At 51.8% G+C, this 15,978-nt stretch overlaps 1 protein-coding gene across 3 annotated transcripts in view; it reads right to left on the bottom strand.

The window, feature by feature from the left end:
- The window catches only part of EIPR1 (EARP complex and GARP complex interacting protein 1), a 121,091-nt gene that overhangs the window by 37,254 nt on the left and 67,859 nt on the right, over positions 1–15,978 (bottom strand). For all 3 annotated transcript variants that reach the window (XM_026518036.4, XM_026518042.4, XM_026518052.4), the window contains one exon: positions 1,100–1,256. In XM_026518036.4, the coding sequence (XP_026373821.1) occupies positions 1,100–1,256 (157 nt within the window). The remainder of the gene's footprint in view (positions 1–1,099; positions 1,257–15,978) is intronic.

Here is a 15,978-nt window from a genome sequence, read left to right as displayed (position 1 = left end):
CTCCTGGGAGATCACGCGTGACTCCTTGAGGCCAGGTCCCCTGACCCGTCACCCCGGCGTCCCTGGAGCCTGGCAGGTGTGTGCAGCAGGTGCTTAATAAATATGTGTTGGATTAAACTTATTTAATTGGTAGATTTGGTCCAAACAGAAGTGGGTATACAGAGGATAGAGCTCTTTCTCACACACGCACACTTGTGTGCACACAAAGTGTTACTGCACTGAGTAAAACAATAATTACTGTTGTAAACACCCATACCAGTTATGCTCCCACAGTCCCTTCTAGAAAGCATGGCCTTTTGAATTTGCTGAGGCTTCAGTGCTCCGAGGAGGCTCTCCTGGGGTATGGAGGTGAGTACCGCTAAGCCTCGGCCACAACACGTGGGCAACAACGGGCCAGGCAGCCCTGATGGCGCTGGTGGTATCTCCATCCCCTGGGACTGCATGTGACATGCAGAGGAGACAGACGCAAGGACGGAGATGTGGAGGGCTCAGGGGTACCGCACAGTGAGCACACAGCACATCCTTAATCAGTACAGAAAAGGAAATTATAAGCCTTCAGCCTAAAGTAACAAGTCAATTAATTCACACTTAGGATTGCTGAATGGAAGTGTATTTACGAAGCTAAAAAAGCAAGAGAACATTTAAGTGCTCTCCAGGGCCCAAGTTCACCCTAGTCCTGGCAGGTACCTGGCAGCACGGATTTAAATGGAAAGGACACCTACACAAGGCTCCCTCACGACAGATGCAATAGGGTTTCCATAATGTGTCTAATCTGCAGAACAAGTGGGACTGAGAAGCAAGAAAGGAAGGAAGGAAAGGAGGGAGGGAAAGAGGGAGGGAAGGAAGGAAGGAAAGAAAAGAAAAGAAAGAAAAGAAAGAGAAAAGAAAAGGAAAGGAAAGGAAAGGAAAGGAAAGGAAAGGAAAGGAAAGAAAAGAAAAGAAAAGAAAAGAAAAGAAAAGAAAAGAAAAGAAAAGAAAAGAAAATAAGAAAAGAAAGGAAAAGAAAGGAAAAGAACCATTTCTGCAAAGGGAGTGTGCACGACGCACGCGGTCTGACCTCCAGGCTTGTTCTGGGCGAATGAAATATGCAGAGCCCTACCAGGCCATGCTGCCATGGGCCGTGTTGTCAAGGTGACAGAGCAGCTCCAGGGTGTGCGCAGTGCTTGATGAATCGTCAGGGGACTCGTGGCTGCCTGGCTCCAGCTCCTTCGGCATCCTCCACACAGTCGCACACGTCAGGACTTTGCTGTCTGAAGCTAAGCAAGAGAAGGTAATGTCAACAGAGCGTGGTACGTGGCCACAGTCCACACAGCACAGCACGTCCACACAGGCGCAGAGGCGGGGCACATCCGCTCTTCAAAATGCTTACAACCGCGGGCAGCAGAGAGCAAGCACAGCGAGCGGCACAGACCCGGGGTGCGCAAGCAGAACAGCGACAGCTCCCCGCCAGCAGCCGCCTAACCCCTGCCTCCTTGTTGCAAAACCATCATCCTGTTTCAGAAGAAAATTTAATTTTCCTCAAAGTCATTTCCATCCATCCTTCCTCAACTGTTCTTCAAAACAGGGAGCAAAATGAGGGGGTGGGTGTGCTACAGACACAAACACCCTGGGTGCAGCTCAGGGCGAAGGTGGGCCCCGCTGCAGGAGAGCCCGCCCGCGGGGACTCTGCACCCAGAGATGGTGCCGCCGGAGCCCAGGGCGCTGCGGCCAGAGCAAGGGGAAACCCACACCACGCACGCACGGCCTTGCTCTGCCGCGCCCTGGCTCTCCAGGCAGAGAGCAGCCCAGTGCCTGAAAGTGCCGCACGGACACAGCATCTCCCACAGACAACGGGGGCTGCTCACGGCCCACCTCTCGGAGTCCCGACACTTGATTTTCCTGTATTTGCAGGGCACTTCGCAATGCCACTGTGTGAGTAAGGAAGCTAAGCTTAGGTAAGAAAGACCAGGGATACCTGTCTTCAGGGAATGTGCCAGGAGCCAGGTCTCTGCCCCTCTACACAGTGTTTCAGTAAGACAAAAAGACAAATAAAACAAACAAACAAAATCAGATTGAACATTATGTGATAAAAATTTAATCGTAAATTCCTAAATACAAATCCTTTCAAATGTGCTTTCCATTTAGCTCCAAACTATGTGTGAAACACCTTCCCTTCTAAAGGCCTTTAGTACATGATGGTAAAACAAGGAGCAGGTTTCAACACTAAATCACAGCCGACATCGAGTGAGGACCATAAAGGAAATGCAGAACAAGGGAGGACACGGCACGCACAGTGCTTCCCACGTGAAATAAGAACACTAGAGGGCCTCATCCACACCGGGGAATGTCCCACTTCTCAGCTCTGTGGTCCTTCGATCCAAACACCAGCTGATCAGCCAAGCAATTGTCAGTGCACACGACGGGCGGAGGCCTGGCTGCACGGGCTGATTACCATCATCACCCATGATCAGAGGACAGTGGGGGGCAGGCTTTCTGCCGGGGCTCTCGGATCCCAATCTCAGCGCTCGTCTCACATACCGCTTGCTGAGCCATACGTACACACTTCATGTTAGCCTTCCTGCTTCACCTAGGAAAATGCAGCGCAGCCTGGCTTTTCTACACAGGAAGCTAATATTCTTGCGGAACCTTCCAGGCACTTGGTGTTTCTGCAGAGTCTGTGAGGCCGCAGTGTCACTCCTAAAATATGAGAATATCCACCTGAAGGGAAGACTGGCAGCACTGAGACAGAAAGAAGAAATGAAGGCTGAAACATCCAACCCGTACAGGCACAGATGATGTGAGCCACCCTAAATGACAGAAAGAAGAATGTTCTAATCTGAACAGGGATGGCACTAGGAGTGCGCAGCTTCTCTGCGAGGGGAGGTGCACACAGCTTGTCTACGGGAGGACGGGCTGGTGGCACAATCCCCACAGAACAAACGCCTTCTCTGGGGAACTCTGCTCAGGTGTCAGGAAAGTAAGCCTTTCCCTGTAAGTGCTTGCTTACCCGGCAAACACAGCAGTTGGGGGTAATGTATTAAATACTTTCCCCTCGAGAAGAGTAATCAGACAAGAATGCTTTGTACTGTTGCTTCTAGTTAACACTATACTAGAGGTCCTGACTACTTCGTATGGCAAGGAAAAAATAAAGCTGTAAGAATGGGAGAAGAAGAAATTAAAACACCCCTACTTGTTAGTGATCATGTATGTAGAAAACTTAAGACAATCTACACTCTACTGTTAGAAACAAAACAGGGAATTTAGCAAAATTGCTGAACACCAAGGTGATATATAAAAATTAACTGGGTATCTACAGATTAGCAACAAAAATTTAGAAAATTTTAAAAGACATGAACAGTCCATTAAAAAAACAAGTATCCAAAAATATCTCAGATTAAAGAGGTGCAAGACCTGCACACGGCAGAAACCACTGCTGAGAGAAAGTAAAGACCTACCCATGGAGGGGTATACCATGTTCATAGACAGCTTCACTGCTGTAAAGGGTCCATGAATCTTAATTAAAGTTCCAAAAGGCTTTTTGGGTAGAAGCCAACAGTCTGCTTCTGAAGTTCTAAAGTTTACATGGAAATGTGAACCACCCACATAGTCAACAAAATAGTCATGAAAAAAAAACAAAACTGGCTGGTTTACAAATCTGTGATTAATTTGGTATTGGTACACAGATAAATAGACCAGAGAAAGAAATTGCAATCTAGAAACAGACCTTACAAGGATGGTCAGCTGACTTATAACAGAAATGGCTTTGCACTGGAGTGGACAAAGGATTGTCTTTTTAGTAAAAGATGCTGCATCAATTGTATATTCATGTGAAAAATGAACTTGTATCCTATCTCACAAAAATCAATTCCAAATAGACTGACGATCAAAATGTAAAAGACAAAATATTACAAATCTTTTCTATAAAACACAGAATATCCTCACAACCTTGAGATAAGCAAAGATTTCTTAATAGGACAGAATAAAACACTAATCATAACAGGAAAGACTGGTAACACAGACCACATTAAAATTAAGAATTTCTATCTACTGAAAAACACTAAACTTCACAAAATTAAAAACCTGGAAAGATACCATGGAAAAAAATGAAACAAGGGGTACCTAGGTGGCTCAATCAGTTAAGCGTCTGCCTTCAGCTCAGGTCATGATCTCAGGGTCCTAGGATTGAGCTCCGGGTTGGGCTCCCTGCTCAGTGGGGAATCTGCTTCTGCCTCTCCCTCTGCTGCTCCCCCTGCTCATTCTCTCTCTCGCTCTCTCTGTCTCTCAAATAAAATCTTTTTAAAAAAAGGAAAAAAAATGAAGCAAAACTGGAAGACAATATTCATAATACATATATCTGACAAAGAGCTTGTAATCAGAATACATAAAGAACTCTTACAATTTAATAACACAAATAACCCAATTTTTAAAAATGGCAGACACTTCACAAAAAAAAAAACCATGAATGATCAACAATCACCAGAAAGGATGTTCAACATCAATGGTAACTGGAGAAAGGCAAAACAAAACCAAAATGAGATGCACTACACACCTACTAGAATGGCTAAAATTTAATTTTAAAAAGATCAACAACACCAAGTATTGGCAAAGATATAGAACAATGGGTCTCTTGCAGATTGCTAGAAATAGTGTAACACAGTACATTTTGGAAAACGCTTTGTCAGTTGAGAATTCACTTACCAGATGACCCAATAATTCCACTGTCAGGAGAGGCTGTCACAAAGTGGGACTTGTTGATAACAAGCTTCGTGGCCACTCCTGATGTCGGCAGCTAAACCTGGCCCCACAGCAATAGCAGCCTGGAGATGGTATGTGACTGCCAGAAGTCAGGGGTGGCAATTATCATAATGACCAAGAAGGCAGCGTGCCAGCCAAGGAAGGCCAACTGGCCAAGTTGCGGCAACAGATAACAAGAGACAGCATTCCTAGGAGCAAAACAGATGGTCCCTCAACAGAGCACTGCCTGTCTAATACATGCATGCGTACATACATACATACAAAATCAAAGGAAACAGGAATGAATGAGTAGGATGCTGAGGGAAGTCACCCCATTAAAAGTCAGAATCCCTCACCCAGCTCTGGTCTGAGCAGATTTCAGACTAAAACCCACTGATAGAAAATATGGCCAGATCCCCAGGAATTAGGAACCCGTAACTCCAGGGCAAGTGCCTATGGTGATGATTAGCCCAGCGTGTACCCAAGAAGACCTGCTGCCACTTAGTTGGTGGTCATACCCAACAGTTCAAGGCCTACTGAACACAAGGTCTGAGACCTAAAGTGTCATGTCCCCTGTTAGGGTGGGGACATTAGGGGGCAAGGTAATAAATAAAGTCCTGGACAAAGCCTGGTGACAAGAGATCTCCTGGGTCTGCAGACCCAGCCAGTGCTCATCTGCATGGTCCGTGAGTGTAAAATGGCACTGATGCTGATGGCCCACCCCAACACAAGCAGTGGAGACGCGTGTCTACGTTAAGGATCAAGGGCACGGAAGGGCCTTGTTGAATTGGCCATCTGGCCTCTGCACAAAGTCAGTGGGTCCTGGGGAGGGACTGGGGGCTAACCTAAGCTCAAAAGAGCAGGCGCCCAGCTCACAGCTGTGGTGCCAGACCTGAGTCTCTGTTAGAGTAGCTCCACCAGCCCCAGGTACATGACATGTGGACACTGCCCTCCAAATGCCTTCTTTCCTATCCCAATGAAGACAGAAGCCTGGAAACCATCGGCACCTCTATGAGAGGAAAACTGCACATGGTTGTGCTGCAGAGCTGTTAGTGCTCCTACCTGCTATCATAACATGCTCCAAAGGCATCTGGACACCCTGCAGAACCTTGCCTTGAGCCATGACAGTGATGGCATCACGCTGCGTGCAGCAGACCCCAGCAAGCAGATACCCTGCGGAGATTCAGGACCTGGCAACCTGGCGAGGTCTGAGGTCCAGTATTCTGAAGAAGCTGCGTTCTACATCCACAAAGGAAGAGCCACAATGCCTGAGGGCCTCTTTATCCTGCAGCCGACATGCTCTGCATCTAAGAACACCGGGCCAGCCCAGATGCTTGGCAACATGGCAGGCTGCCGGCCGAGTGGAAGTAAGGGCCAAAGGGCTCAGCAGCAGGTCAAGCTGAAGACACATGATCTGGAGGGCATGCTGGTGTGGCAGGTGTCAGTGAGAGAAAGGGTACAGCAGGGGCTTCCTGGCAAGAATCTCAGGGTTCCAGAGAATCACATGCATTTTGCAACACGCTGGCCATGCTTCTGGGCCCTGACAGGTGGACTAAGGGGCACCAAGGGACCAAGCGTCGCTCATTCCAGAACCCCATCATACCCACTGGGACACAGTGAAGCAGGCCCACAAGGCACAGGACAACCCTGTAGACCGTGGACTCCTGCCACGTGGTTCTATGTCCTCAACACGCGAGCACCGGGACCTGGGGACTGGGTACTTCTACATGGTAGTGTGTCCTCAACACGAGAACCCACAGCCTTGGGAACCCAGAAGGAGGGCAGGGCTGAGTCCACTTGCTCTTCCCCCAGGACCCCAACTCTGGGCTGTGCAGGGTCGAAGGTCTTAATTCCCATGGTTGGGTAGGAGTGGGGGTGCTCTCCACAGGGACAGAGCAGGGAATCCCCTCAAACCACAGGTGAAATGGCCAACATGCCACTGAGATTTGGTGGGTGTTTGTTAGGTCGCAATACGCTGACTTGTAACACCGTCTAGCCCCTGGCTAGAATCATCTGTGACTGTACCCGCCTCCATTTGGTAATGAGAAGACGAAGTGGAGTTAGATACAGACCCTGTCCACAAGGATGCCAAACATGACCGAATGGTGAAATAATACAAGGACAAGATCAGCAAATGCCTTAGAGAGATCCAGGTAAAGTGCTGCAGGAAAGAGAATACCTTCCCACAGGGAGGGGATGATTTAGCTGCAGCCCCAAGGGGGATTGGGGCAAGTGGAAATGAATGTAAGGCATTCCACAGGTAGGATTACGGGCTCAGTGGCTTTGGAGGATAGAGAAAGGCCAAGAGTTCAATCTGGGACATGGTAAAATGAATGAAAGCCGTAAGAAATGAGGTTTGATGCCCTACTGGGATGGACCAGGAAGGGTCCTGCAGACTAGCTGAGGAGTGTGGAGGGTCTGCTCTAGATAACAGGGTGGAGGCCAACAACTCTGAGTGAGGGTACGGTGCCTGGTAGGGAGAGGACATGTCCCATCAATGCAAAAAAACTAGGCCCAGCGCCGAGCTTGAGAGCAGACGATCTGTGTAAGACGGGCTGAAGCAGGAAAGAGGCTGGCGGCCGGGACACAAGTCAGAAGCATGACACACAGGCAAGACAGGGTCATGGCCACAAAACCACCAGGCAGACAGTGGGGGAAGACAGCGGGGGAAACGACCCTTCATTTCCATTCTAGAAATGGATGCGCACTCCTGCCGCATGGCTCCCATGTTGGCTGGAAGGTGCACAGTCTCCAGAACCACCATGGCCACCATGGGGTCCACACAGTGCAGGGACGCTAGGGGCACAGCACTTTCGGACCTTCTTCCATTTGCACCATGCATGGGGCCTGAGTAAACAGTGAGTGAAGGCTCTCCAGGATGGGCAAACGAGGGAGCTCCAAACCCAGCTGGGGGTGTGCCACGGGGCGGGGCGGCCAGGAGGGGGTTCCCACCAGGCAGGTCGCACCTGGACGAATAAACACAGTGACAGGAACAGCTCGGCGGCAGTGCACAAGTCCGTGTAAGATAAAAAGAAAACTGCACCAGGTACGCTTGCAAAATGCAGAGAACCGTACATTTTTCTGAAAATTGGTGAATAAAAGGAAAAATGTTTGAGGACATTTCTAGCATATGGAAAATTAATCCAGATTTTCTGAAAGATTATAAAATTGTTACCAGAATTTATTATGAAAATTTGATGGGTACAAGGTGAATCCAAAGTTCCTTATTGAGAAATGTAACCCCTAGAAATCATCCTGAGAAAGACCAGAAAGGGACATCGTGTGCACTCAGGGCACCTGCCAACATCACCCACCCTAGAAATGGGCAAAGATGCACAATCTGCTGAATAAGGAGTGCGCGTTAGGTCCAAGGAACACGGTAGGCATTATCAGAAACTCTCTGAATCCTCAGAAGCAGATGAAATTGAAGGTAAACAGTACTGAGTAAGAAATGCTGGAGTCTGCCCATCGAGACATGCAAATAGGTTCTGAAACTCGGAGGATTTCCATATCTGCATGAGTCTCAACAGAGCATTCAACACAAATCCAGCAGCTATCAAAGAAACTAAGGTGCTTTTAAGAAGGAAACCCCGATCTTTAGGAGCAAACGCTGTAACAACCAGCAAGGCATTCCACTTCTCTCTCTGCGTCTGAGCGTGTCCTGAAGGGAGGTCCTGTAGCGCCCGCCCGCACCAGATCACTGTTGTAACAACCGCGAGCCCCGGGAGGGCAGGCCCGCACATCTGCAAGAAAACAAGCCCACGGAGCAAACCATAGAGAACGCAGCCACGTGAGTAAGAAGGGAAGGCCCACGCCACACACAACGAACCCTGCCCCTCCGTTCTGCGAACCAGGAGATTGAGGCCCATGAAGTTAACCGGCTGCCCCAAGCTCTCGTGGGTCATCAGCACCAGAGTCAGACAGGACACGCGGTGGCCTGACTTAACGACAATCCACAGGAAGAGAAAATACCAAGTTGTGTCTTGAAGGCCAATTGGACGCCACTGTCTGTTTTTCACATGGAACACACGAGCTGAAGGCACTTAATGAGATAAAAAGATAATCAGGGCCAATGAATGGAAGAGGCCTGCCCAAGGCTGCCAACTGTGCCCGCTGGAAGGGATTACCGAGTCCAGGCTTAGCGGCATTCAAAGGAGATTAGGGCCTTTGTAAGCCTGAATAGCCGGTCCAGCCAGCTCCGCTAAAGGGCTAACAGTGCCTGGCTGCGGACATAATCTGATTCCCTGCTGGAGGGGGAGGAGGCTTCGGCCGGGCGCAGGGAGCAGGACGCAGTGGGCGCACTTGGAATCCGAGAGCTATTTTTAGAGTTCAACCATCTCTGCGTCTGGCACAGGCTGAGAAGGATGAATGAAGAGCAATCCAGCTCCACGAAGCAGTCACCTGGGACAGGGAGAGCTTGGTGCGCACACCCATAAGCCTCAGAGCTGTGCCTAAAAACGGCTTTCTACCCTGGCCTTCACATGCTTTCGGGTACACCGTGTATAAATCATAGACCCTGGTGCACAGGAGGCAGAATGACGACAGGGAGCAGGGTCTGGCCTGTCCCCTCGTCTCCCAGCACTGGTGTGGGGGCTCCTACACCCCGAGAAGCTCTGAGGATGGTGCCGGGGCAGCAACGAGCTCCCGGACCAGATTACAAGGACGGGTGGGGGAGGGGGACTGGCCGTGATCTCCAGAGACAAGGGCCGATCAGAGCATGTTGGCCCAGGTGACTCTCTGGCAGTGGGTAAAGGGAGAAGAGATCCAGCCAGGTACCCCAGTACCCCCTGATCTATGTAACTGGCACAACTTGGTCCTGGGCAGAAACCCGCCTTGAGCCACCAGTGACGAGCCCCTACCTCTCACACAGCTCTTGACCCAGGACAGGTTCACAGACCCACAGCCCCTGCTCTTAGAGAGACTCAGGCCCCCTTGAGGAAGGACCCTATAACACTGCTGCAGAACAGACGAGGTTTCCCTCCAAGCCTTCCCTAGGTCTAGGACGGTGGCACCACGGGAAAGGGACGGAAGGCTCCAGACCTGTGAGAGCCCATGATGAGCCCAGGGAGTACCACTGGCCAACAGCCAGACCTATGGACTCGTGGCCCCAGTCCACCTTAAAGAGGGCCGGCAGACCAAACTGCAGCGATCGCCGGATTCCTGAACATGTCAAGGGAAGGGGCAGGCAGGTGCAGACAGGATCCCACGGACAGCAAAGCCAATAATGACAGAAAGCACGATGGAAGCCCTGAAGCCCCCTCCCCCTCAAAACAGTCACCAAAGGCAGCACTGCGACACCGTGGGAATGGAGAGCTCGGCTCACCATCAAAGTCTTGAAAGATGCTGGCATGCTGACTTTTATCAGATCCCACTTGGGCCTGTGTAGCAGGCAGAAGTGCTCAGAGGACAACAGTGGATTATGACAAACTTCATCAGTGACACCAGCTGCTGCCATTTCTGATGTGCTGGGCAGCCCCTGGCTTCTGAGATGCGGATCTGGGGGGGCATTTTCTCCCAGAACCAGTCTGGAGGGGTCGCCAACACCCAGGTCCATCAGCAGCAGGGACAAGAGCTCCTGCCCTGGCAAGTGCTCACAGCTCCCCACCAGAACCTCGTCTGGAGTGGGCACGCCTCGCCCCAAATCCAGACCCCTGCCTGTTTCTGTAGGGCTGGAAGCTAAGGATGGTGTGGGCTTCAAAGGAGATATGAAAGGAAAGGGTGGTCTGCGAGTGCGGGATTGCACAGCCCACAAAGCCTGCAGTCCTTGCACCCTGGCCCTTCCCGGCTCAGAGCACACTTGTGGCCCGCATGCGCTCTTTACACCCTGCTCAGTGATAAACCCCAGGGCTCCACTGCAATGCGCTCCTGTGAGCACGGCCCCCGACTGGGCCGCAGACCCTTGTCTCTCTACGACCCTGCTGCCTCGGCCTGGCAACAACCTTCCTGCTGTGCTCCGACATGGAACCGGTGCTGAGGCCTCCTGCCCACACAGCTCGCTGTGTGAGACCTCATGCCCAGGCTGCCATTCTGGTTCCTTCCACAGACCCTGCGTGGCCCCTCTGCACCCTGCCCACAGCCCCGGGGTTCTCACTCCCTCCACACTCCAGGGCACACCACTGCCCTGCTGTCACTGCTGTGACTACCTGACACCAAGGGTGGTCCACTGCCTGCCCAGTACTGCACACCTGCTCCCACTGGCCACAGCTGCAGGCTGAGCCACGTCTTCCCCTGCACCCCTCCTTCCTGCCATTCAGCCACGTGCGCCCCCTCCCCTGCCGTCCAGCCACATGCAACCCCCGCCACCGTCCAGCCACATGCACCCCCCTCCCCTGCCATCCAGTAGGCTGAGCCATGCCTTTTCTAGCACGGTCTGCACCCCTCCACGTTCCCTCCTTGGGTCCCTGACTGAGTCCTAGGGTACCAGAGCCAGGTGCCTTACATCAGGTATGAGTCAGTCCTCTATCACAGTAATTCCTTATATCAAACTTCCCTGTTTGCCCTGCTAGCTGGTTTCCACCGGGTGACCCAGATGCCACCCGGTGACCTCACCCGAATGCTATGTCACAGGGAGAGTGAAAGGCGGGTGCACAGGGTGGGAAAAGCCTGTGGAACCCCAGTGCCACCGCCTAAGGGTCCAGGCATCTGGACCACGTTGGGGTGTCTTCACCACCAGGACACCCAACTTTTGGTGGCCTTTTTGAGTCTGGGAGGCAATAGATGACATGCTGACTGTGGGGCTCTAACCCAGCGACCTGTCAGGCTGACACCTAAGTGGAGCTTGAACCAAGAGATGTTCCGCTATAGGTCCAGGCATGAGGCCCTGCTGGCACTCGCAGCATCTGGGCCAAACAAGACCATAGTTTGCAGCGTCCGGCAAGCCCCATGGCAGAGTCCCCGGCCAGACCTAGAATCCCGCTGCAAACAGTGCCCACTCACACGTGGCATCACTCTGCTGTCAGGAGACAGCTCCTGGCTGGCTCCTGGACCCTGGTGGGCAGGAGTGGACCCTGATCCTGGAGGAAGATACTATGTACCGAGTCCTGCACATCGTAGAATGCGTGTCATCTGATCCAGCACGCCATCAGGAGAGCAGACACATCCAACTTCAAGTGGGAATTTTGTGCACTCCAAACAAAAACGGACCTGAGCAGGTCCTGAAAAGCGTAGCAGGTTCCTAATCCAAGGCTGCATTGCCTCTGTTCTGGGGATAATCCTCTGATCCCAAGGGAGGAACACCTGCCCTGGGCTTACAGACAGCTCTGCTCAGACAGGGCGCCAACAGGAAGGACCCTGCGCACCAGTGTCTGAAAGGAGAGCAGATGCCCGATGGTCCACACTGCCCAGGTGGGCGGATGGTCAGAGACAATTGCATCAGTGTCTGGACGGTGGCTTCCATCTATGGACACATCAGCGTGGACGGTGGCCACGAGATCAGGCTTGGCAAGAACAGAACAAAAGCAAAGCAAGGAAGGCACGCAGGTGGCCTGCTGAGAAGCGGAAGAGTGTGAGTGAGTCTACCTGCCCGACGAGAACGCTCACTGTGGCGTCTCAACTACGAGGGAGGCTCCCACAAAGACCCGCCACACGGACGTCGGCCACTCCCCCGGTGCCCAAGCTGCCAGGTTCCTAGAACATCACCACGTGCGGGGTGCGAGCCGCTTCTGGTAGGAGAAGATCCATGTCACGCCAGCATCCCCCTTTCCCCTGAACTCCCCTTCTGCTGCATGAAATGGCCTCTTTCTGAAACACGTCGTGTGGCTTCTTGATCCTGACGGATAAACTCACCCTGATATTTAACAGGATGGTGGTATCACTCACTGACGGGTAATCGAGAAAAAACACAGTCTGGATTGTGCTGCTCCTGAGATGCCCAGGGGAGATCTCGGTAACAGGGCCACAAGGCAGTCTGACGTCCAAATGTGAAGCCCAGGAAGAAAGTGAAGGTTTTCAGATTATCTTCTCATGGGGAGCCTCAGTGGCACAGTCGGCTAAGCATCTAACTTCTGCTTTCAGCTCATGTCATGACCTCAAGGTCGTGAGATCGAACCCCTCCTCGGGCTCCACACTGAGCAGAGTCTACTTGGGGTTCTCTCTCTTCCTTTACCCCTCTTCCTGTTTGTGTGAACACTCGCTCACATAAATAAATAAATCTTTTTTTAAAAAAGATCATTTTTCTCTTCCACTATGTTTTTCAACATTTTCTTTCATTTATCAAGTTCATGGATTCTGGGACTTCTGATTCTAACAATATAGCTAATTAAGCATCTTGAAAAAAATCATACTTCCACAAAGCACACATCTATATTTTTAAATGCACAGTTGTGCTTTCAGGAAAATAAAACGATATGATCAGGAGCAAAAACTAAAGCTGTTGTTGAAGCCAGAAATGTCAGCCATGGCTGCCCTTTGCACATCTGTCCCCACTGGGAACCTACAGACCACACAGTGAACAGGAAATAGGCACGAGGCCCACAAAAGGTAAAGTAACAGGATTGGGGCCTTTGCAAAAGTCTAGACTCCCGAAGGGTGACTTTCTTTTTTTCTTTTTTTTTTTTTTAAGATTTTATTTATTTGACAGAGAGAGAGACAGCCAGCGAGAGAGGGAACACAAGCAGGGGAAGTGGGAGAGGAAGAAGCAGGCTCATAGCGGAGGAGCCTGATGTGGGGCTCGATCCCAGAACGCCGGGATCACGCCCTGAGCCGAAGGCAGACGCTTAACCGCTGTGCCATCCAGGCGCCCCGCGAAGGGTGACTTTCTCATTAAAAGAACGAGCTGGCGCAGAGACACGTCAGGAGAGCGTGTTTACCTCAGCCACGGCTCTGAGCAGACAGCAGTCTCCCTGAAGATCTGTACCTTGCTCCGGTCCTCACAGAAGTCTGCGTTTGACTTTACACCGCTGCTATCTTGGACCGGGAAATCCCAGGCCAAGAGTTTAACTAAGTCCTCGTGGTCGGCAGCCTGGGCATTTTGCAGACCATGCAAACTCTCTAGAAGAATGCACCCCCAGGCCGGCCCCTCAGTATTCCTACAGATTCAGAGCAGCGCAGAAAGGGGCTTGTAATAAAACAGGATGAAATTCACACTAACAATAGTGTCTCTGAGTGACAGCTGCCCAAAAGGAACCCCAGAGTGAGAACTCCAATGACTTCAGAGGCTGGACTCTTGAAAATACTCAAAAAAAAAAAAAAAAAAAAAAAGAAGCTGGAATAAAAAATGATCAAGCAAAAAAGACCATGAAAATTTACCAAGAATGTTTTTAAAAGAACCAAATAAAATGCCTAGAAATACAACTTATGACTGTTGGAATAAACATCTCCGTTGGCAATTTTATAGCAGATCAGAAACAACCAGAAGAATTTAGCGCTCGGAATGAAGGTGTGAAGGAAGCGCCCGGAGGCAGGCGGAGATGTACAGAGATGGAGATGGGGGGGGCACGGAACCCTGCCGCCTGGCCCCGGAGGCACAGGGGGAGGCAGAGGCTGTGGGAGAGGCCGGGGGTGCACACAATCTGGAAGGATTCTGTGGTCGGACAGCTTACCGGTGTCAGAGCACTTTCTTCCACGTATTGAAACTAAAACCAGATATTGCACATGACATTTTATGGGGGTAATTTATGCAAGAGGGTGAGACAGAAGCAGAAGACTCCGCTCAGTGAAATGGCTCAACCCGATGTCAGGGACGGACAGCATTAAAACGGTGAGAAGGGAGGGGCAGCGAGAACGTGTAGCAAACACAGCGCGGATCTGCGAGGTGCTTCCCAAGTACTGACGCGTTTGTCTGCCTCACAGCCTTATAGCGCAGGGACACCTCCCCCCAAGGCGTTTTTATGGTTTCCCTCCTTTCTTTTTGTTTTAAAGATTTTATTTATTTATTTGAGAGTGAGCGAGAGCATGAGTGGGGGGAGGAGCAGAGGCAAAAGAGAGAGGATCTCAAGTGGACTCCACGCTCAGCGCAGAGCCTGACGCGGGGCTCAATCCCACAACCCTGAGACCGTGACCTGGGCCGAAACCAGGAGGTGGATGCTCAACCGACTAAGCTGGCCAGGCGCCCCTGGTTTCCCTCCTTTTTAATTAGTGACCAAAGCACGTGGGACAGGCAAGGTGCTCCCTGGCTCTCAGAGAGGACACAGTGGTGTGCACAGGGTGTCCTGGATCGGTTCTGCCACCAGGCAGGCTCTGACCCATGTCCGCACCCACCTTCTACTGGCTGTACGATCTTGGAGAAGTAATCCCTCTTCCCTGCGCGCTGACAACTCTGTGACCTCAGGGACCTGGCGAGGATGCCAGGCGGTTGAAGGAAAGCACATTTAAAGGGTCGGCTCAGGGGCGCCTGGGTGGCACAGTGGTTAAGCGTCTGCCTTCGGCTCAGGGCGTGATCCCGGCGTTATGGGATCGAGCCCCACATCAGGCTCCTCCACTATGAGCCTGCTTCTTCCTCTCCCACTCCCCCTGCTTGTGTTTCCTCTCTCGCTGGCTGTCTCTATCTCTGTCAAATAAATAAAAATAAAAATATAAAAAAAATAATAAATAAAGGGTCGGCTCGGACACAGGCAGCGGCACCTCCTCCCCCTTTTTCTGGGTCTGAAAGCAAGTGTCTGACACTCCCTGCAGGACAGGCCCACTGGCTAGGGGTGGAGCCACGTGAGCACAGACAGGGGGTGTCTGCAAACGCCCCTCCTTGCAGAGGGCAGCCCATACCCTACCCTCCCAGGAGCTCCCGGCGTCATCCTCCCTCACCTTCCTGAGCATCCCAGGAACATGTACACCTGTAGCAGGACTCCCCCAGCCCCACCACCGTGTTCCCCGGGCCCTGCAGACGCACGTCCTTGGACCCATGGCCCCATGTTGCCCACAGGTGCCAGGGTTGCTGCCGCAAACCTCCTCCAAGGGACCGCTTCTGTGCAGCCGATGTCAGGAACACGCCACCACTCCCACACCAGCTCCCAGCGAGGCTGCCCACAGCACCATCCCCTCCGTCCACAGCCCTGCCTAGCAGGATGCAGCCAGGCCCAGCCCACCCTCTCCATCCTGACTGCCAAGCCCACAGCTGGGCTGGGGCTGCCTCTCTAGGGGGGCACTGGGCTGTGTGTCCCAGACCTGGGTTATCATCTGACTACCAAGTGGTCTGCTCATCTCTAGAACCAAACTACAGAGAGACCCGGCTCTTTTCAGCGACCGAGCACTCAGAAGCTGTGGCTCCACACCTGTGCCAGCGCCCTGAGGGCTGCCAGGACGGGGTGCCTGCACAGCATGCCGCCCAGCCTC

This window comes from Ursus arctos, unplaced genomic scaffold, assembly GCF_023065955.2.
Source record: "Ursus arctos isolate Adak ecotype North America unplaced genomic scaffold, UrsArc2.0 scaffold_8, whole genome shotgun sequence".
NCBI lineage: Eukaryota > Metazoa > Chordata > Mammalia > Carnivora > Ursidae > Ursus > Ursus arctos.
This window is presented reverse-complemented; position numbering and strand designations above follow the sequence as displayed.